This window comes from Eubalaena glacialis, chromosome 1, assembly GCF_028564815.1.
Source record: "Eubalaena glacialis isolate mEubGla1 chromosome 1, mEubGla1.1.hap2.+ XY, whole genome shotgun sequence".
Taxonomy (NCBI): domain Eukaryota; kingdom Metazoa; phylum Chordata; class Mammalia; order Artiodactyla; family Balaenidae; genus Eubalaena; species Eubalaena glacialis.
This window is the reverse complement of record NC_083716.1, coordinates 212,083,991-212,105,449: the sequence shown is the minus strand read 5'-3', so window position 1 is coordinate 212,105,449 and position 21,459 is coordinate 212,083,991. Positions and strand designations below refer to the sequence as shown.

At 41.5% G+C, this 21,459-nt stretch overlaps 1 protein-coding gene across 8 annotated transcripts in view; it reads left to right on the top strand.

The window, feature by feature from the left end:
- PLEKHM3 (pleckstrin homology domain containing M3) overlaps nucleotides 1-21,459 on the top strand; it is a 182,254-nt gene that overhangs the window by 78,041 nt on the left and 82,754 nt on the right. For all 8 annotated transcript variants that reach the window (XM_061204312.1, XM_061204302.1, XM_061204321.1 and 5 more), the window contains one exon: nucleotides 5,519-5,712. In XM_061204312.1, the coding sequence (XP_061060295.1) occupies nucleotides 5,519-5,712 (194 nt within the window). The remainder of the gene's footprint in view (nucleotides 1-5,518; nucleotides 5,713-21,459) is intronic.

The following is a 21,459-nucleotide window of genomic DNA, read 5'->3' as shown; positions in this document are numbered from 1 at the left end:
TGCTCTTAGAAAATATTCCATTCAGATCATAAAACTCTTCCTTGGGCTTTTTTAAACAGCCATTCCATATATATTTTTTTTTTAATTTATTTTATTGTATTTTATGTATTTATTTTTGGCTGCTTTGGGTCTTCATTGCTGTGCGCAGGCTTTTCTCTGGTTGCAACGAGCGGGGGCCACTCCTCGCTGCAGTGGCGGGCCTCCCACTGTGGTGGCCTCTCCTGTTGCGGAGCACGGGCTCTAGGCTCGCGGGCCTCAGCAGTTGTGCGGCACGCGGGCTTAGTTGCTCTGCGGCATGTGGGATCTTTCCGGACCAGGGCTCGAACCCGTGTCCCCTGCATTGGCAGGCGGACTCTCAACCACTGCGCCACCAGGGAAGCCCCCAGCCATTCCATATTACATCATGAATTTAACACACACACACACACACACACACACACACATACACACCCCAGTTTATCCAACTTTTCCTTGTTTTGATGGACATTAAGGTTTTTCTAGTCTTTCTATTATAGACAGTGATTCAGTGAATAACTTTATACATCATTTTGAATGTAAGTTTTTCATTCACGAGTGAGACTATCTGTAGGTAACTTCCTAGATGTAGGTATATACACCTGTGAGTTTGATGGATGTTGCCAAATTGCTTTCTGTCGAGGTTGTATTCTATACTTTTACCTTATCTCTTCTTGCAGGTGCCTTTCTTCCCTTAGTACCGGGATGTCAGCTGTCACCTCTCTTGTCACTGTGCTGCCTCTAGCTGTCCTTCCCCTTTTCTACTTTATTAATTCTAAATATGTTGTGAGCTTAGAAACAAATAATCAAACTGTTAGAAGTGTGTGGTTCAGAGTCACGGCCAGAGCATTGTAAAGTACTCATTCAAGTGTTTATTGAACACTTACTGTGCTCACCGGGGACATAGCCTCTGTGTCGTGAATTTCTCGTGAGGGAGAAAGACAGTAAACAAATATACAAATAAGTGACTTCTAGATAAATGAAGTGTTATTAGACTTTAGTTTTTGTTTTAAAGACCCACACACCAATGTACTGCCTCCTTAAATTATGGGTTCATCTCCATTGGTAGCCCACTTGCTTTCTATTTGACTGGGGAGGAGGGAAGGACAGAACAGGGACAGGGATCTCCTCTTGTAAAGAGTGATGAACAGATAGTTTTTGGTAGAGTTATTAAAAAAATAACAGGAACTGTGAACGTAAACGATGCTAAAAAGCACGGAGCAGTGTATCTCGACGTCTGGGTTTTGGCTTGAGTTCTGCCACGAGATGACCACAGATAAGTCATTTAAGTTCTCTGGACTCAATTTTCTCTTCTATTAAGTATAGGTAATGGTAGAGAAAAATGTCCCTTCCTCTGGTTGCTGAGTGGGACCTAGGCTGACTTTCATCTCCTACTGCCCCCTCCACACAGCCTGCATGACATTAACCAGCCGCCCTGTCTGTAGTCAGATTGGTTGGGAAGTGGCTGGGTTAAGCAGGTTTTCTCTAGTACTCCATGTCCCAGAGCTTTAACATGCTAACACGCTGCACTTTGAAACACCAAGAGAAGAATGTGGCATGTGGCGTATTTCTTGTTGGCCCTCAGAACATCTTTTCTGTATGACTGGTATTCCTTGCCACACAGGTTGAGAAAAAACTGAACTAGATTATCTGTACCCGTTCTTGTTATTCTGAGATTATGTTCCTATCTGTTTTATTCTGATACATTTTCCTCCTTTAACAAAAGCTGAAGTCCTCACCACCACCACATCATCCTCCTCTGCAAATTGCTGTCTATGGTCACCACATTGCCTCTGCCCCATTGCTTTATTACCCAGGGCTCTTTTTGTGGGGGAACATACCAGGACACCGTTCCGGAACCTCTCAGGATTACATAAACCTGAACATTTGAGAATTTTGTTTTTCAGAGGTAGCTGTCACCAGCATAACAAAAGATGTATTATGTTGAAATCTATACCAACGATGCTTAATGTTAAAATCAAATGACAACATGCTTATTTATAAATACATATGTGTATCTAGGAGATTTGTCATTACTAGTTTGTGGAAAATTATAACCTGATTGTGTCCAACTCCTCCTGAGTGTGAGATGGGGAGGAGACCTGTTTCTACCTGGACCTCCTCCTCCTCAACTCTCTTGAATCATGTTGACGGCTGGGCTGTGGAGAGAGAACCAGTTCACAAACTGCAACAAAACCACAGTCACAGACTGGAGTTCTTATAGCTTAAACTATTCTAAGTTAGAAGACCTATGGAAAGAAACTGTTTTATATTAATAATACTAATATCATTAACAAATATTACTTAGTAAAATACTAACAGGCCAATAGGTTGGAAAAGTGAACCGTCAACCCTGTAAAAATTGCTTCTGATGTGAGTGGAGTGGGATCATGAAAAAGAATACCAACTTAAACCATTCACTTTTTTAAAGGAAAGCATAGTGGGCTTATCCATCTGCACTTATGAGCTGAGGTTTCATATCAGAAACAGCACTCAGGCTTTTGATGTTTTTCATAATTTGGTAGGCAAGAAGTAGGACAGTAGCTCTTGGCTCTTAGGTAGAATGTTATTTGGTGTTCACATATAACTCATGAAATATTTCTATTAATAAGAAAGAAACTTTCTCTCACATAAACTTTGTCACTTAAGAATATCATTGGCTTCCTTCCTTAAGTAACTATATATTTTTTAAAAAGCTTTTTAATTACAGTTGAGTTTGAAAGTAGAATGCTCATATCAGTATGGAGGGTGGTTTTGAACTTAGGACACTGTATCCCCACTGATTTCCTATTTTACAAAAATAGCATTTCATGCCAAATTTTGAGTTCTCTCAAAAATTCCCTCACTGATATAAGTGGTCGTTTCCCAAAAAATGAGCATGTGCCTTGCTGCCAAAGAGGGCTCAACATGGCAGGAATTTATTTGTTCACATACTCAGGCAGCCAAGGTCACAATATGCTCTGTATTCCTAACACTGGCTAATAACTTTGTGAAGCAGTGCCTTAGACCTTATTGAAAGTAGCTCTGTTTTTGTTTTTAGTAATTTCAGCGTATGAATGCTGATGTCAGTAGCTGCCATCCCATTTGTCTCATTGCTTTTACTGTCTCTGTTAAAGACTATTTTTTTCCATTTGGGCTTAAGTACCACCTGAAGAGAGAAGCCTTTTAAGGCCTGGGAGACTGGCCAGTGCCCTTTGTCCTTCTGTTCACCTACTAAAAGGTAGCATTGTTAACCTAATTCAGCGGGGCCCTGGCTCAGTATAAACACTGCTCAATAGAGCCAGAAAGACTAATTGAATTGTACAATACATCATTCTTCAGCAACAGTTTCAAGTGGATTGTACTTCATTTTCCAGAACACCATCCATTTTTTCCCCTCATTTAAGATTTTTAAATATAGCCAATATTTAACCACGATAAACAAAATATTTGAACCCAATTCTGTCTTTCCCCGCTGAACTGTGAGCTACATGAGGACAGGGGCCTGCCTGTTGTGGTCTCCACTGAGTGCCAGATGCCTGCTATAGTGTCTGCCATGTATGTACCTGCATCTCTAGACCTCAGAATGAGGCATTATTTAGCCCTGTCAATTGTTATTTCCAGTCTGGTTAAAGAGTCAAAGGTTTTGGCTACTTCGCGGTGCCTCTTTGTGAGCTGGATTTGCAGAGACTGTAAACGTCACTAACTCTAACTCTTTAACTTTGCGGGATCCCAAAGGATCATACAGCAGAACAGGCACCTCAAAAATAATTGCTTATAAGGGGAAAAAATAACTTTTGTTAGGGAAAAAAAAATGATGCTTTTTTTTTGCTTCTCTATAAGAACATAGACTTTTGTATGAGCTTTACAATAAAGAAAATAATACTGAATTTCATAAACATGTGTTTTTACTCAACCTACAATAGGCATACATTTCGTTATCACATGTACATATTGATAGATTTTGTGGTTGTATCTGCTTGTTGTACTCTCCTCTGTCCCATCCTTACCCACCAAGTGAATTTCTATTTATCTTTCTAGACCTTGAGCCAGTGTCACCTGCTTTGCCAGGCCTGCCCTGGCTCCTAGCTCCCTTCTCCCCAGCACGGTTGCTGTCTCCCTCCTTTAAGCTCCCAGTGGACCTCATCCATATTCCTTTTGTGGCAGATGACAGGCTACGTGCTACATGTATTTTTTGCTTTAATTATTTGTTTATTATATTCAACAGTGAATCTCATGAGGGTAGGGACTGTATCCTGTTTATCTTCATCAATATTCTTCTAGCCTAGAGTGTGGAACAGTGGATTTTCCGTTTTTTTAATAAGCAAAGTTGTTTGTTTTGTTTATGTTGAATTCCAGTCTTACTCCCAGTACTAGAGAGGTTTTGGTGGAAACTTTGTGGAGAGGTCCACGTCCTCAGTATCAGTGAATTGGTATGCAAAGATTCCCCCAAACTACCCACGGGTTATGCATTACTTAAGCTCCTCCCTCTGTATCTCAGATGTGTTTCTTCTATTTACTTCTTTGGATGACAATGACATTTTAAAATCAACTTTCATACTCTTGATGGATATATCCACTACCAGAAGTGGATATAGAGTTGGATGGATCTATTGGCCAAAGTCAGCCTAAGCTCAGAGCTGTTCTAATAAGAGCAACTCTTTTCTGCTTACGAAAGTGTGTGTTTGAGCCTATTTTCTATGCACACTGTTCTGCATATAATATCCTTTTTTCCCCTTTTTTGGGAGAGATCCTTTTATTCCTTTTGAATTTTGTAGTATGTGCATGGTTGACCTATCTTTTTAAAGTGGCTACTTTATAAAAAGTGTTATAGACTATATATACATATATGTGCACATAGTTTTAGTTTTTAAAGTCAGCATTGTTGTTAAGAGTAGTAATGGTGCTTTGTGACCACCTAGAGGGGTGGGAGAGGGAGGGGATATGGGGATATATGTATGCCTATAGCTGATTCCCTTTGTTATAAAGCAGAAACCAACACACCATTGTAAAGCAATTATACTCCAATAAAGATGTTAAAAAAAAAGTCTTAATGAATTTTTTTTTTTTTACTCTTTATTTTGAAATAATTATGGATTCATAGGAAGTTGCATAGGTAATATAATACAGAGAGGTCCTATGTATCTTTTACCTACTTTCCCCACTGGTTATAACTTAAATACCTATAGTACAATTAAAAAAACAAACAAACAGGAAATTGACATTGGTATACTGGGTCTGTATAGTTCTGTGTCATTTTATCACGTGTAGATTTATGCAGTCATATGATCAACATACAGAGTTAATGAATTCCTTTCAATGCCCAGGTTACTTTTACCAATTGCATTTCTGGAAGAGAGAAAGAAAAGCCACACTTTATACTTATACGTTACACTATGGGCTTTTTCATTTGGCTGTGTTCAGAAGATGATGTTATTTTGATATTTAAGCTGTGGTTCCTGGTTGGATGAGGTGTGGAAAGCCGGGTGATTCGCCAGAGCTGATGGAGCAGTTTCTTTTGTAGGTGTCTAAGCAGGCCAAAGAGTTTCTGGAGTACGTGTACGAAGAGCCCCTGATCGACATCCAGCAGGAGAACCCCATGCTGTACGGACACGCCGAGCCGCTGGCCACCGTGGTGCGCCTGCGGCAGCGGCTGAAATCACTGCGAGCCTATTTGTTCAGCTGCCGGGCAGCGGTGGCCGAGGATCTGCGCCGCAGGTAAGTCATAAATGTCAGACGGCTCCGGTTTGTTTTTCTTTTCCCGCCCCGGGAGGGTGGTTAGAGGATCTCCAAGGGCCTTTACAACGTGGAGTATCTCGAATTCTGTGGCTCTCCCTCCGGACTCATCTTTGGCTCTTTCCTCCGAGGACCTCTATCCGGTTGAGCCAAGCACAATGAAAATAATATCTCAGCGTAACTGAAGGCTTTTAACCCATGGATCGAGTTCCCACAATGGTGAAGACCTCTCTTTACCTGTAGGCTAACTTGAGATAATATTCATGGGAGTGTCTTCATTGATCACTTATGTAGTGTTTTATATTTCCCTCAAGTTCAGTTCTTATTATCATCAGGAAAAAATAAGCATGTTTGAAATATTTCATAACTTAGAAACATTTTTTCAATGGGAAATTAGTAGGTGGTTATTCAAATCTTATTTTGCAGACAGAAGCGAACTTGGTAAATGATGCAGGCTGTAGAGCTGGAATTAAAATGCATTAAAAACCAACAACAATCACAAAACATGAAAAGGCCCAGGATTCTGCCTTTTCATGTTACATTGACATAGGCTGCTTATCCATAGCTTGATTATCTCAGAGTTTATGGAACACACAAGTCCATGCCAGGCTCAGATCCTCAACATAAAAGTGAAGTTAAAATGTGCCTGCTCTCATCAAATTCCTTCTTTTACAGTTAGGTTTTATTGGCATTTAAATTCTCACCCTTGGCATATATGAACTAGCTTATACTTGAAATAATTGTTGATGGTGTTCGTAAGTCCCTAAACATACCTTTTAATTTTTTTTTTAATAGAAATTTAAAGGCATACATTAGTCATGATTTTTGGAGGCAAGCCTATGTGAATAAGAACCTTTGGAAAGTGATATCATTTGCTATTTGAAATCCAATTAAGATCCAAAGAAACTGACAAAACCCCAGGCATCTGAAGAGACGTTTTGAAAAGAACTAAATGTAGATGGTAAGGGATACATAATATCTAGACAAGCTCTCATATAAAATAATAATGAAAAGGCAGCTGCCATAAAGCAAAATACTTCTCAGTGGTAGTCATTCTATTACCTAGTTGTTTTTCAGAAAGCGCTAGAAAGTGGTCAGGATTTACTCTTGTAAAGTCTAGGCAAATCTTAATTTTAAAAGATCAGGGCTTTGCCTGAAAGGCAGTAAAATTATGTGTCTCAAACTAATTCACCAACTAAACTAGATACAAGATTTTTAACATTGAAAGTATGTTTGTTCTATTACTTTCAGTACCTTTTGGCTTTGCTCAGAGCTGGTTTTTCCTGTGCCTATATTTTTAAATGATATTAAAATCCACACATGGGAATCATGTTAGATACCTTTATGATATAATGTTTTGCTTTGGTTAAATATGTCAGATCTGGGCACACATTTAGAAATTAAATAGCAGATCCTCTCTTCATATGGATGACTAAGAATACCTATGCTGTTCCAGCAGTTTGGTGGTTTACCACCATGTACTGCGCCTTATGGCCAGACCACCAGGAAAGGAATGGAAGTTCCAGAAAAAAAGCATTCCTAGGGCTGTGAGAATGAAAATAGTAGTCTTTTTTTCCTTTTCCTTCATTTCTCTTTCCTGGACTTGTTCATGACCGTTATGTAGTGTAGTGCCTGGCACAAGGTGGGTATTCAGTAACTACTGAATGGATGGATGGAAGGAGGGATGCGTGATAGATGGATGTCTGTTACAGTGTCACTTCAGACCACTGAGCAGTGGCTAGTAGCCCAGTTTTGAGGAAGGAGTCATCTTCAAATTCTTCTTTTTCTTACTTCCCCGTGTCACTTAGCACAGTGTTTGACCTATCTGAAACTTTCAGAAATTGTTGAATGAATGAACAAATCAACTAAAGAACAAACCAAATCAGCCAAAAAAAATTTCTGTTTCTGGGATAAGTCTCAAATCTTTCCTCTCCTATTCACTTCCAGTGCACTCCCCTGGTTCAGTCTCAGGACTATTACAGTATCCTTCTAACTTTCTGTCTCACTTGGGTTTCTTTCCTCTCCAGTTGAACCTTTGCATCAGACAAATTATTAAGGCACAAGTATGGAATTAAAGATCTGCCCCAATCTAATCCAGTATATTGTTCTACTCTCTCAAACACTGCACTTCAAACACAAATAATTATTTAACTCTTCCCTCAGTGCATTCTGTTGTGGGAATTAAATGGGTTTTTACAACTGAAGGGCTTACAGTAGTGCTTGTACATAGTAAACACTCTACAGATACCATTATTATTAATACTGCTTTCTTATCCTAGACTGTTCTTGTCTCTAGCTTTTAAAATCTTTGTTAAAAGATTCCCCTTAAAAGCTACCCCTGAGGCTCTGCCTACTGGAATCAGGCCCCTTCTCCTGCTACTCACTATATCAGGAGAGGGGTGAGCAAGAGGAAGTGGGTTGGAGGGCCAGCCAGGCCCAGGGCCTGCGGTTCCTGGGTTTGCGGTATGTACTTATCTAAGCATTTGTTGCATAAAAATAGGTGGAGCAGGAGGCTCCCTAAGGCTCCCTAAGAGCAAAGAATGAGACAGTGATTCCTACAGAGCCCTAGAGGAGGTGATTGATTTTTTTTTTTAATGTTATTTTAGTTTCTCTATATTTATATACTGTTAACATAATGTTTGGGGTTACCATGCTCTCCAACCTGGCACAGAGAAAAGTATACCAGTAGCAAGCAGTACTCATAACTTTGGGGGGAGGTGGTGAGTTAGAGGGAGGCTAGAAATCTTTTTGATTTATTTTGAAATATGACTATTTAGTGAAATATGTCTAAGAGATTTTTCTGGAATGTCCATACTTCTTACAGCTGGGCCATGCTTGCTAATTCCGCTGTCTTCAGTGTCTATAAAAATAACCATAGCTACAAAGAGGAACCATTGCCCACCTCATATGCTAAAATTCCTGTCACCAGAAGCCATCTCTTGCCTATCAATCATCTTTCACTTTTATATGGAATCTGACTTTTTAAAAACAAAATTAGCCAACAGTACTTTTAGCGATGATAAGCTTGTTCAAAAACAATACTTAAGGTTCCCTTTGTTTCACCTGCGGGTACCACATCTAGAGTGGGGTGGTTTAAACAGTGAGAAGGACCTGCTGGGCACAACTAACCATACGTATCCTTGATAGAAGTTAAAAGAGGGAGGAGTTGATGAGCAACAGGGGAACAAAAATAGAGCAAGAGAATCCAGTTCTTATCTAGTCGTAAAAGGCATTCTCTCCCTGCCTGGTTTTTACCTCCATATAAAAGTTGTCATTAATCTCCAGCAAGTAGGCCCAACATGCTGAAGCCCTGTCAGCGCCATATAAACAGAATAAAGCAAACTGTTAATATTGCTGTCATGAGGAAACTGGAAACAGACTGATTAATCGTATTGGCGCTCAACCGCCAGGGAGACAACTTTGGTCGTCGCCTTATTAGGGAAGTCACAGTTGGCTTTTAGGCCTATCATTACGATGACCGTCCGGTTTTTATCTTCACTGTTTTTGTTATTGTTGTTAAATGAACGCCTTGTTCTTGAACCCATACTGCAAATCTTGACTGGCAGGGGTGATTAGTTTAGAAAAAGTCAGTATCTTCCATGAAATCTAAAATGTTTATAGTGCTGACCATTCACCGTTTCTGAGGACTCCCAGATGGCGAGCGACCCTGCTGGATTGATTCGAGACCTATTTAACTTTTCAAGAGAAAAATTATTTACAGTGTCCACATGTAAAGGTGCATGAAGTACTCTGTGGAAGATCTTTGCACTGCCAGGACGCATCCGGCTCAGCAGCCATTAAGGACGTCTTCAGGAGAGACCCTAAGAGAAGCTGGGAACACAGGAATAGTGGGGTACGTGTGTAAATCAGAAGTCACAAAAGGGCACCTCGGGGCCAGATTTGGCCCTCAGACATGTTTTGTTTGGCCTTTCAGGGATGGCCCCCACCAGGTTTTAAAGTTGCAAAATAGTAGCTAACATTTAAATAATTAGGAGTTTTCATGCTCACACAAAATAAAACTCTCTGGTTTCTCTTAAGAAATCAGAAGCTCTGATTACACAGAAGCTTCCCTCATTCCTGGATGCAGCAATCAGCTTTACATACTGGACTCTGCACTGTCCCATTGTCTCTACCCCTCCTATCTTCTCCCCAAACCCACTGGCATTGGGTACATAATATGTTGCTGCCCTGCTTGTCTTATCCTCAGCCCATTTCATTTATTTATGATGGTACCTGGGCCCATGTGAGATAATTATGATTTAATCAATTAAAAAGTACTTTCCCGTAAATATCGCGATATATTATTTGCTCTTTACAACAGCCCTTCAGATGGGTTAGACAGATGGTATTTACAAAGAAGGGAAAGAACTGTGACTCTGAGATGCTGCGTGACTTGCCTGAGGTGACAGAGCTGGTAAGGAGCAGAGTCCACACATGGAACCAGGGTTTCTGACGCTCAAATTGCTGCTGCTTTCCCCAGTGCATTTGCTGGTGGCCATGACGTCCAGGAGTTTCTAGATTCTTCAGAGGAAGGAACTGCTTTTATATCTTCTGAAGCCTTGTTTGAGGTCATCTAGGAGAGTGTGAAGGAAGGCGGGGAGGTGGCAGACAGTAATGTCCCTTGAGTGGGAAGGTGCAATTGCTGACACAGGCACTCCTGTGCTCACTGCCAGCGCCAGCTTTGGAGAACAAGGCATGACAATTGGCTTAGCGCTAATGATTGCATTTTTCGCTAGGTCTGTGTTTACCAAACCTTTCCATTCCATAGACCTGTAAATGTAGAGGTATCTGTAGGGTTGTCTTATCCATGTCTTTTGCTAAAACAAATATCCACCTATTTTTCACCATCATTTCATAAAAGAACGTAGTAATGCTAAAAAAAAAAAAAATAGGCAGACAGCAATGAAACAACTTTTTAAAGTCAAATAGATTTAAAATTCATTCTACTATGCTTTTTCTTTTCTCATTTTGCCTTGGATTACTACAAGTGATAAACTTGTAGTGGTGACAAAACATCACCAGACCAACACCAGCTGTTTGGACTAGCTTTTCAGAAATCCTGATTTAAGTCATATGTTCTGTTCTGAGTGCTGAAGTGAAATCATCTAGTCCAAAGAAAGACATTATAGAAATTAATTAGTGGATGCCTGAGTGTTTCCCATTCTCTGTCATTAACAAATGATTTGGGGATTGGGTGCCTGGTGAATCCAAAGTTCCTATTGTGATATGTATTTAAAACTAGTTTCTCTCCAACACTAGTCGAGGCCAGTAAGCAATATTACGCCTATCCATCCAGTTACTTAGAACACAATTGTGATGGTTCTGGGGGAACCTACTTGTTTGTTAAGTTTAGTTCTTGGCTTAGACCATTCTAAACAATTTAACAGCTTGACTTGGGAATCTCTAGACAATACCAAACGTGATTCTTCTACCTTCTAAGTCACCTTTTCCTGTCTTTGGTCTCACATTTTATTTGAAATTATAATTATATCCAGAATTAGTTCTCACTGAAATATCAGCTTTACTGAACAGTGAGAAATTTGTATCGTAAAAACAGCCATTTTTATTACCATTATTTATCCTGGTGAGTGCCAGAAAAAAATGAGTGAGTGAGTGTGTGTGTGTGTGTGTGTGTGTGTGTATCCTGTCAGACTCTCCTTGTCTCCTCTTCCTTCAAGCAAAATTTAGCAGCTTGCTTAGCACTTAGGAACAGTCCCCAGAAATGTCACCTGATTCACCAAGATTCCCTGCCCATTCCTTCGCTTGTTACCCCCAGGGAAAGCTGTCTGTCTGGCTAGTGAATTCACTGGACAGGAGGCTAAGTCCAAAGGGTGAAGCCTCCTTTGGATGTCCACTAGCGTCTCAAACTTAATATGTCCAAAACTGAGCTAGTAGCCCCTCTTCCACTCCTGTAGCAAACTGCTCCTGCTGCAGGCCCCCCATCCGCCTACCGCACCTCTACCCATACAGCTGTTCATGCCAAACACCTTTCTCCCACATTCCACACCCAACCTATCAGCAAGTCCTATCAGCTTCACCTTCAAAATATATCCACTCAAATCAAAATCACCACAGAATCATCACTTCCACTGCTACCACCTGGGTCCAAGCCACTGTCATTGTTCCCCTGGATTTTTGCGGTAACTGATCTCCCCCTTCAGTCTGTTCTTCCGGCTACAGCTATAGTTAATGTGTACATTAGATGATATCACCTCTGATTCAAACTATCTAATAGCGTCACCTCTCAATCCAAGTAAAAGCCAAGGACGTATAAGCCTGGTTCCCCATCACCTCTCTGCCCTCATCTCCCAGTACGTTCCCCCTCCTTTACTCTGTTCCAGTCATACCAGCCTTGTTTTGCTCCTCGAGCACACCAAGCAGGCTCCCATGTGAGTCTCTATGCTCATTTTCGTCTTCCCCAGATAGTTGTGTAGCTGGCTTCCTTACCTCCTTTAGATCTGTATGCAGCTGTCCCGTTACTGAAGCATCCTTGACCACTTTATTTAAAATTTTTGCACACACTGCCCGCTCTGCCGCCCCACACTTTCTCTCTTCATTCTCTGCTTATTACCACATAACGTGGTGTTTGATTTTTGTCTGTCTCCCTCTCTGGTGCCATCATGTATGGCTATGGCGGTCGTGCTTTGCTCAGCCTGTGCAGCCGTGTGCAGAGGCCCTGCTCTCTCCACTAGAATGTAAGCGACAGAAGGTCATGGCTTTTTACCTGTGTTGCTCACTGCTCTATCCCCAGGGCCTAGAACCATACCTGACATATAGTGAGGGCAAATAAATATTTGGTGAACAAATTAATTAAATAAATAAAGTACTGTTACCAACATTCTGCCCACTTAATTGGGTCAAACAGTTTTTTCATATTACAAAAAATACTGTTCATCATAGAAAACAAAAATAAGAAAGTCATCCATTATCTTACCACTTTGGTGCATATCCTTTCACACTGCTTCCTCTGCAGATTATGTTTTCCCTAAAAAATGGTTTTATACTGTACATACCACTTTTAACCCAATCCTTTCACTTAGTATATCGTGAACATCTTTTTATGCCGGTAAATATTTGTCTAAAGCATCATGAATCACTGAGTGAAAATGGTGTTTTGATGCATGAGCATACTGATATACCCTTGATCTGGGAAGAAGTAAATGAGGATAGTATTCAATGTACCCAACAAAAGATTGCCTGAGCTGGGAGATATCATAGCAACACTTCCTCTTTTCCCTACCTCCCAATAAGTCAGACGTATTAGGTGGAGGGGTTGTCTGTTACAGAGAAAAGATTTCATGCTCTTGTGACTCGAATACACTTAATGTAGGAGGCTAGCTTATTGAGAGCCTATCTCCTCGGGCAGCCTCGTTCTTAAAACACAATCTACACAGACTTGATTTGCTGTGTCTCTGAACTGCAAATGAGGAATGTCTTATAACCAGAATCTAAGATCCAAATGTGCCATTGATTATTAGCCAAAGTCTGGTTAATATTGGCTTTTAGAAGAATAAGCCCATTTTAGCCACAATATTATCACTAAATTAGTCTCATTAAAGACCAGTGGTTATTAGCACTTCAAGCAAATAGATAGCACTTCTTTAAGCTCAGTAAATGAACACAGCTCTTTACATTCTCTGTAAGACTTAATATTAGCCAGACTTTGTAGCTAGTTTTCAAGTTAGCTAATTAAAAGTGTCATTGGGGCTTTACTCTCAACAGATTAGCTGCATGAATCTATCAGGACTCAAACTACTAAAACACAGGATGTTATTTTGATAGTTTTTGAAAGCAACCGTTCTATCTCCTTCAAGAATTCCTTTTCCCTCGGATGACTTCTAGAACTAAGGTTTTCAAGTCATCTAACCTCCTGATCTCCTGATAGGCCCTCCCCCTTCCTTCATTTTCTCCAGAGATCTCATTCAGCAAATTTTATAAATATATATGCTGATATCAACACTCTATAAAGGAGTTATAGACTATCCGCAAAAGTGTCATTCAAAGCTAAACAGATTGATAAACTTTGAAAAAGGAGCTCTGGCAAGTTATATATTAATTTTACTGTAATATACATGTAGCTTTTTATTTACCAAGAAATCCTTCAGAAAGTTAGAAAGTGTTTTATCTTATTCTAAGATTAAATGAAATCTATAAATTATCTAAAATCATTTTCTAAGAGGCAACAAAAAAATAAAACTCGTGGCAGGAAAAGTGTTGTATTCTTGGAACCATTGAATACCGTAAGAATTTAAGCTAGGATCTATAATGTGATATAATCTGTCACTTTTATAATCAGACCCCAGAATAATCACAACCCAAATTACTTCCCAAGTATTTCTACTCCAGGCTTTAGATTGTTGCTAAGAAACTTAAGCACAATTTCTGAAAGAGCCGGTAAGAGACCCTTATTTCCCATACCTATCCTCCAAGATATAATATCTGATGCAATCTTGCCACTTTTTCAGCCCATGAGATTAGCAAAATGAGGTATCTACTGAAATGATTGAAGCTTGTTTCTTCCACATGGGTTGCTATTGCAATATCTGCCTTTGATTTAAAATTGTTTTTCCATTAGCTGGGAGCATGGTTGGACATACGAGTCCTGTCCACATCCAATCTAATGTAACTATTTCAGGAAGTGTTTGCAGCTCATATCGAGAACACCAAATTGCATCTCCCTAAGGATGCTTCACAGTGCTTTTTGCTGATTTCAGTGTGGGTGCATGTGCCCTCCAAAGGAAAGATACCGCAGCCCTCTCAATTCCGTACAGATTACCTAACCTGGAGCACATATTCTTGGAGAACACAGTAATATTTCATAAATAAATGGTTTTCCTTTCTAAATTATTCCTTATGCACTTCTACGTGTATTCTTCCTTTAGACCCTTATGATTTAGAATCAAAATTGGAGGTTTTCCTTTGGTGTTATCTTTTTTATTGTGTGTGTGTGTGTGTGTAAGAGAGAGAGACAGAGACACACGACACACAGGAAGGGAGGGAGATGAGTCTTTCCTTTAAAGCCTGTCTATTACATGTGCTGAGATATTTTCATTCAGACTTTTTTCATTTTAATCATTCGGTTTTTTAATGCCAGTTATGCAGCTCAAATAACTGAGCTTCAGAGAAATGGCGATATTACTAAATCTATCAAAATCCTGCAAAGGGTGTGCCTGACTTAGTCCCTTTTCTCTCATGAGCATCAGGGCTTGGTGGGAACTGAGTTGAAGTCCCCAGAAATTAGTCAGGTTAAATGAGTCTTGATGTATTTGACTCAGTGTCCTGGTCCAAAATAGAAGAGGACCCCCTACCTGTTTTATATAGACTACTGCCTTTGATTTCATAGGCCATTATTTCTGCATTTTTAACCCCAAGTACCAGCTGTGTAATATAAGGGATATGAATCATATATGACCTTTTTCCCTTTTGATTTTCATCTTTTCTTACTTTTCTCATTGGAACAATCTATAAATGAAGCCTAAGTTACCTTCTCAGTATGTCAGGAAATCCTAAAGGTGATAAAATAGAAAATGTTGGCACTAGAAACAGTTGTGCTAGTTGGTTTCCATGATCCTTTAGCAGGTTTCTTCATTGTTCTTTGGTATCAGAGAACTTGACAGTGCCACCTGCCAGCGATGCAGTTTCCCTTGATGGGTGAGTGAAGTGTGGAGCTGACTCTCCTTATCACGTTTGTCCTCTGGCTTTGGCGTCAGGGCCAACCAGAAGAAGTTGCATTGGCATGAGCAGGGCTGTCCTTGTGGTTGGCCTGTTGGCGAAATGCTGTCAGACCTGATGATGAATAGGCCTACAGTACAGTGAGGTCACTTACTGCACAGAGAACCCCTAAACACAGCCGCCTCACCAGAAACAAAAGGCAGCACCATCCTGCAGCAAAGAGGCCGTTTACCAAAGGATTGCCAAGTCAGACAACTGTAGCTGTAATCTGTAGCTTTCCGTTCCTAACATGCTGAAGTTTGGAGGGAACATTGGAGAAATTAGTAGTTACCTTTTACGTAACATTTTAGTAGAAACTTGAAGCATTTCAATTAAGAAAATGCAGAGTGTTTGTATAGGTACATGCACCCTCACACACACAAATGTGTATTTGGAAGAGCTCCTAGCTGGGTCCACATCCCATTTCCTCTAGGCCTTTACTAGCTCAGGCGCTGTCATTTTCCTTACTTTTCTATCTGCAACTTTGGCTTCTGTACTAGCTTCTTCATTTTAGCATATAGATATGCCCAAGTGGCTCCCATCTCTAAGAAAAGAATCCTTTCTTAGTCCTGCATCCTTCTGTAGCTATGGCCTAGTTTCTCTCCTTTAAAGTTAGTTTCTTAAAAGAATATTCCACGGTCCTTCACCCCTCTGCAGTCTGGCATCCCTCTTCCTCCTGGATACTGTTCTAAGGTCACTAATGAATTCCCCTTTGCCAAAACCAGCAGGCACCTTTCAGGCCTCGTGAGAGTCTTCCCCGGATTATGTGACCTCTCCTCTGCCTCTGATGCCGTTGACCCTCTTTGTCCTTGAAATTCTCTCCTTCCTTGGCTTCCTGGATGCTGGCTCTTCCGCTTTTTCTCCTATCAAACTGCTTCTTCCCAGCTTTCTTCCTGTGGCCGTTCCTTTAATAGTATTGTTTTGCCAGTGTCCAGTCTTTTCTGTTGCGCTAATGTGTACTATCTCGGGCTCTTCCTCATTTTCATGTCTTCACCTGTAGGCACACAGCTCTCCTCCCTGGACTCACAGATGACTCCACTTGGACATTCCACACCTCTTCCCCGACAGCTGAGCTACCCTTTCTTCCCAAAGGTGACTCCTCTTCATTATTCCCTGTGTTAGTAGATGGAACTTTCATTTACCTACTGGCCCAGCTGGAAAACCATGAGCAGTGCCAGGCTCCTTCCCGGCCTCCGTTTCCTGTTAGTCTTCATGACCTGTGGATTGTTGGAGAAATCTGTCTGTGGTAGGCCATTTCTCTCCAACCCCAGGGCAACCATTTAAATTCTGTTCAGGGCCCCATCATTTCTCACCTAGTTTATCTCCAGAATTATCCATCTCTTCAGTCTCTTCCCCCTTCTGCTGTCAATGATCTTTTAAAGGCACAAATCTAATGCTGTCCCTTCTCTTGCTTGAGGCACTCATCTCTTTGCGGGTAGGCTCTTCTCTAGGCATCTAAGCCCTCGCATGTCTGGCTACACCCTAACTTTATGAGCTCACGCCCTGCAGTCCCCCCAACCCCCAGCATGGACACATATACACATATACACGCATACAGAGCCTGTTCCCTGAAAGAATTATGTTCGTCCTGGCCTCTCTGCTCTTACCCATGCTGCACCCTCTGCCTGCAATATCCATTCTTCCACTCCTTCAGATGGATTCTGACCTGTCGGTTCTCTGAGGCCTTTCTTGAACAGGTGTCCTGCAGGCTCCCCTCAGCCCTGCACTCCACGCTAGAGCTGGAGCTGTCTGTTTACTTGTCTGTTTATCTCACTTGTCTGTATGTATTGGAAAAAGAACTGTGTCTTCTCCAAATTTTCTGTCACATACATACCCAGCATCCGCTCATTGCAATGAAAATGTGTGCTGATTTTAGGTTCTGATTTTAGGTTCTTAGCCGTAGTGACCAGTCACAGAGGTCGTAAGACTGGACTTCATTTGCATTAAATTCCTGGGCCATATGGTGATCACAAGTTGTGTTTTCTTACCAAAAAATGCAAATAATCATTCATCCTTTATTGAATACATTAATAGTAAAATTATAAAATTAGTGCTGCCATGGCTCTCAAGGGGGTGCCAAACCTTGCCTCCCGGACGTGAGCGGCTCCCCTAGCAGTGCCTGAAGTGGCTGCAGGTTCATCTCTGGTCCCCTGCAGCGCCCTATCCTCTCCTAGTCAGATCTGCTGGAGGCAGCTTAATGCTACCCAGCCACACCGCGGCCTCCCGGTTCTCCACAATCCCTTCCACAACTGACCCCTGGGAGGCCCTGCTTGTTCCATCCATTTCCTAAAGAGCTCCTGTCAGACGGGCCAGGTACAAGGCCAGCTCCTTGTACACCAAAGCCACAGTGGGGGAAGCCCTGGGCATCACCCAGATGGGATGTTGCCTGTGCTTTTTGGGGCTTGGCTTTTATGTCATTATTTGCCCTGCACTTCCCCTGTGGACATCAGCCTAAAGAAGATATTCAGAGAAAGACAAACACTGTATGATATCACTTACATGTGGAATCTAAAAAATACAATAAACTAGTGAGTATAACAAAAAAGAAGCAGACTCACAGATACAGAGAACAAACTAGTAGTTACCAGCGGTGGAGGGCGGACACAATATAGGGTGGGCGTAGGAGGTATAAGCTAGTAGGTGTAAGATAGGCTACAAGGATGTGTTGTACAATACGGGGAATATAACCAGTATTTTGTAATAACGTAAATGGACTGAAACCGTTAAAAAAATTTTTTGTAATTTAAAAAAGAAAATTAAAGAAAAGATATTCCGAGAATGTCTTGCCAATTCAGTCTGCCTTGACGGCGCCAGCAATGAAAAAGAGGAACAAACTGACGGGGTTATCTGGCCCCGCCTTTGAAATCCTTTCCTCCTCTAAGCAGAAGAGCAAGTCCCTACCTCTAAATAACTGCAACAGATCTTTTCCTTCTTTTATTTACATTAAAAAGCATCCCTGTAAGAGACACATTTTAATGCTGCTTAGTCTTCCCTCTCAGGAACTTTATTCTCATATTTGACTTCAATGCTTTCTTGATATAATTTCCATCCTCAGAGAGAAGAAAAGCTGATTGGCAATATCTGTCTTAAAAGTCTGTATTTTTTATGGCCACCACTAAATCTCCTGGACACAACATCTTCTCCAAACACAACAAGCTCAGTTCCTTTATCTTTTCTGCGTATATTGCATTTTCCAGTTCTTTGTGTCGTTAGGCTGACCTCTTGTAAATTATAGTATTAGACACTGAAGAGTGCCAGAGAGGAGACAACAGATACGGTGCTTCTGGAGGGGCTTAGAATCGCTTCCAGAGGGGAAGAGAAAATAAATATGTGAAATATATTTACACACAGAAACACTACATACACAGCTCACTTTAGCTGTGTAAATAATGTTTAAGGAGTATTAGAGATTACTGTGTCCAAAGTTGGTCGGTTATTGTGAGAAGAGTAATGAACAGTGTTTGGAGGCAAAGGGGACCCAGCCTAGAGAGGAGAAATTGGAAATTCTCTTTGCTGCTCATCAATTGTGTTCACTGAACATATCCGTCTCCAGCCCTTAGCACAGCACCTGGCTCATTTTAGGCACGCAGTAGTGTCTGTTGACTGGATAACTAACTGACTGGCTGTAGTACTCTAGTAAGTGTATACCAGTATGATTCCATTTGTAAATTTGCAATTAATTCTTATATCCTGTACACTCTCGGTCGGGGAAGTTTTAGGATTTTAGAGAAGAACTTTAAGTAGCAAACATTAACGACATGCTACCCTGCATTTGTCCCTGCTAGAGTTCATTTCAGTCACCTTCCTTCTAACTCTTTCTCCAGCTGACCTACGTGTGTATAAACCAATGGAAAAGACAGGAGCTCATCTTGAAATGATTTTCCAGCCTGCTTGTTTAGTTCAGTCCGTCTGTTTCTCAGCCCTGCTGCCACATTGCCTTCATTTTACTTTACTTAAGGGATTTCCTTACGAGGCAATTGCCTCTGAAAAAGGTTATTCCTCCCATTCAACCACACTTAAACATCCTCTGTCCCCATAGCAGATTATCATACTTTGCTACCCTAGTGACCTCCACTGAAAGGCTGCGTCCTAGGTTTGCTTTTCTGCACATGATGTTTGGGTCTCAAGTCATCTTGCAAATACTGATATATATTTTAAAATCTATAAATGCAATCTCATATTCTGGATTGGATCCTTGAACAGAAAAAGGACATTAGTGAAACAACTAGTGAAATCTGAATAAGGTCTGATTTACATAATAGTTCATTTCTTAGTTTTGATCAATGCACCATGGTTGTGTAAGGTGTTACCATTAGGGGAAGCCAGGTGAAGGGTATAAGGGCATAAACATTTCACAAAAAGAGGAAATGTTAGGAACTCACGTACACGTGAACATCCTGGTTATTTTCAAAACAATTTTTCAAGCATGAGAAAAACTGCAGACTACCAAAGTGTACTTCAGATAATTCTAGGCTTTGTAAGGTAAGAAAAAGTAAAAACAACCCCTGTTCACACTCAGCCCCGCTTCTGTTCATTTTCCTCCAAGGTCCGCTCCCTCCGTTCCCACAGCTTCAGCTGTCCCCTCTGTGCTGCTGTCAGAAGTGCCCCTGGCTCTTCCACATCTCTCAGCCCCACATCCGCCAAGGGCCACGCCTGTCCTCCACACAAGCACTTGATATTCAGCGCAATTAAATCTCAATGCTTTTTCCCCTCCCCCAGCAGCCTGCCCTGTGTTGGCCAATGACATCACCATCCTGTCACCCAAGCTAGGACTTCAGAGTCGCCTTCAATTCCAAAATGTTGTCAACTCTTCCAGAAGTTCTCCTGTGTCTACACACTCACCCCTTTCGCTTTCGCTTTCGCTTTCGCCTTGTGGTTACCCTGGAAGAGCCCCTGGGGTACGTGGTCAGGACTGTCCCTGCCTGCAGTCTCTCCACCCTCCCGGGTGCCTTCCGGAAGTGGGCGTGACCAAACGCATCAGTGTTACTTTCCTTCTTTTAAAAAGCACCAATGGCTCTATATTGCTGCTGGCCTGAACAGCAATAAACACCTACCTGGAAGAGAGATGTATTATATAGCTATATTAGATGGTCAGCTCAAACCCACCTCCCTCCTTCCTCCACCTTCATCTCCTGGAAAGTAGAAGAAGCACAGGCCTTTGGAGTCAGAAAGTCCTGGCCTTGCGTCCCCGCTTGTGACCCTGGGCAAATTAGTTTTTGCCTCTGAGCCTCAGTTCCCTCTCACATAAAATGGAGGTTGTACTTACCATGCAGGGTTGTTGTGAGAATTAAATGATGTACGTTGAGGGCCACACCTGAAGCAGACTTCTCTTGTCGTTAATCCTGTAGGGGGTCATGAGGAATAGGCCTCTTGATCATCTCTGTCATACGTGTGTGTTATTGAAAATGGAAGTTGGTTATGTCTCATGGTCCCTCCTGGGACCGCGGTCTACCTTCTACAATAGGGGGCCTCTTTGTAGGGAAGCTTCATCCCACATGGAGGGATTGAGCACTTTCCCAACACCCTCCCCAGCTGGGCTGGGACTGTGTGCTGCTACCTGCCACAGGTGCGGCCCCAAACCATTAGAGTTGAAGGGAGCCTAGCCTTAGGAACTGAATTTTATTCCCCAGAGTATAAGGGCCGTGTCACTCACTTGGTCTGTTCTCACTCTTGTGGATGAAACAGGAATTTTCAGCAGAAATCTTCAGAGCCTATCATATATTTATCAGGAGTGCTCCAAACTAGAATATGCCTGTCCCAGACCTCCATGGGGGATGAACTTCACCTAATTGGTTCAGTGCCCTTTTTTCAGTGGCCTAGTACAGTAGCTGGCACACAGTTGTGCTTAATCAGAATTGGATGGCTAGATAGATGAATGGAAGGATAAAGGGCTTAATCTCTAGGATTTATCCAGTAATGCATACTTAATTGAAAGACTGAGTAATGAATTCCCCAACAAGCTACGAGTTAGGCCAGTGGTTCTAAACCTTGGCTGCACTAATCACCACGAGAGTTTTT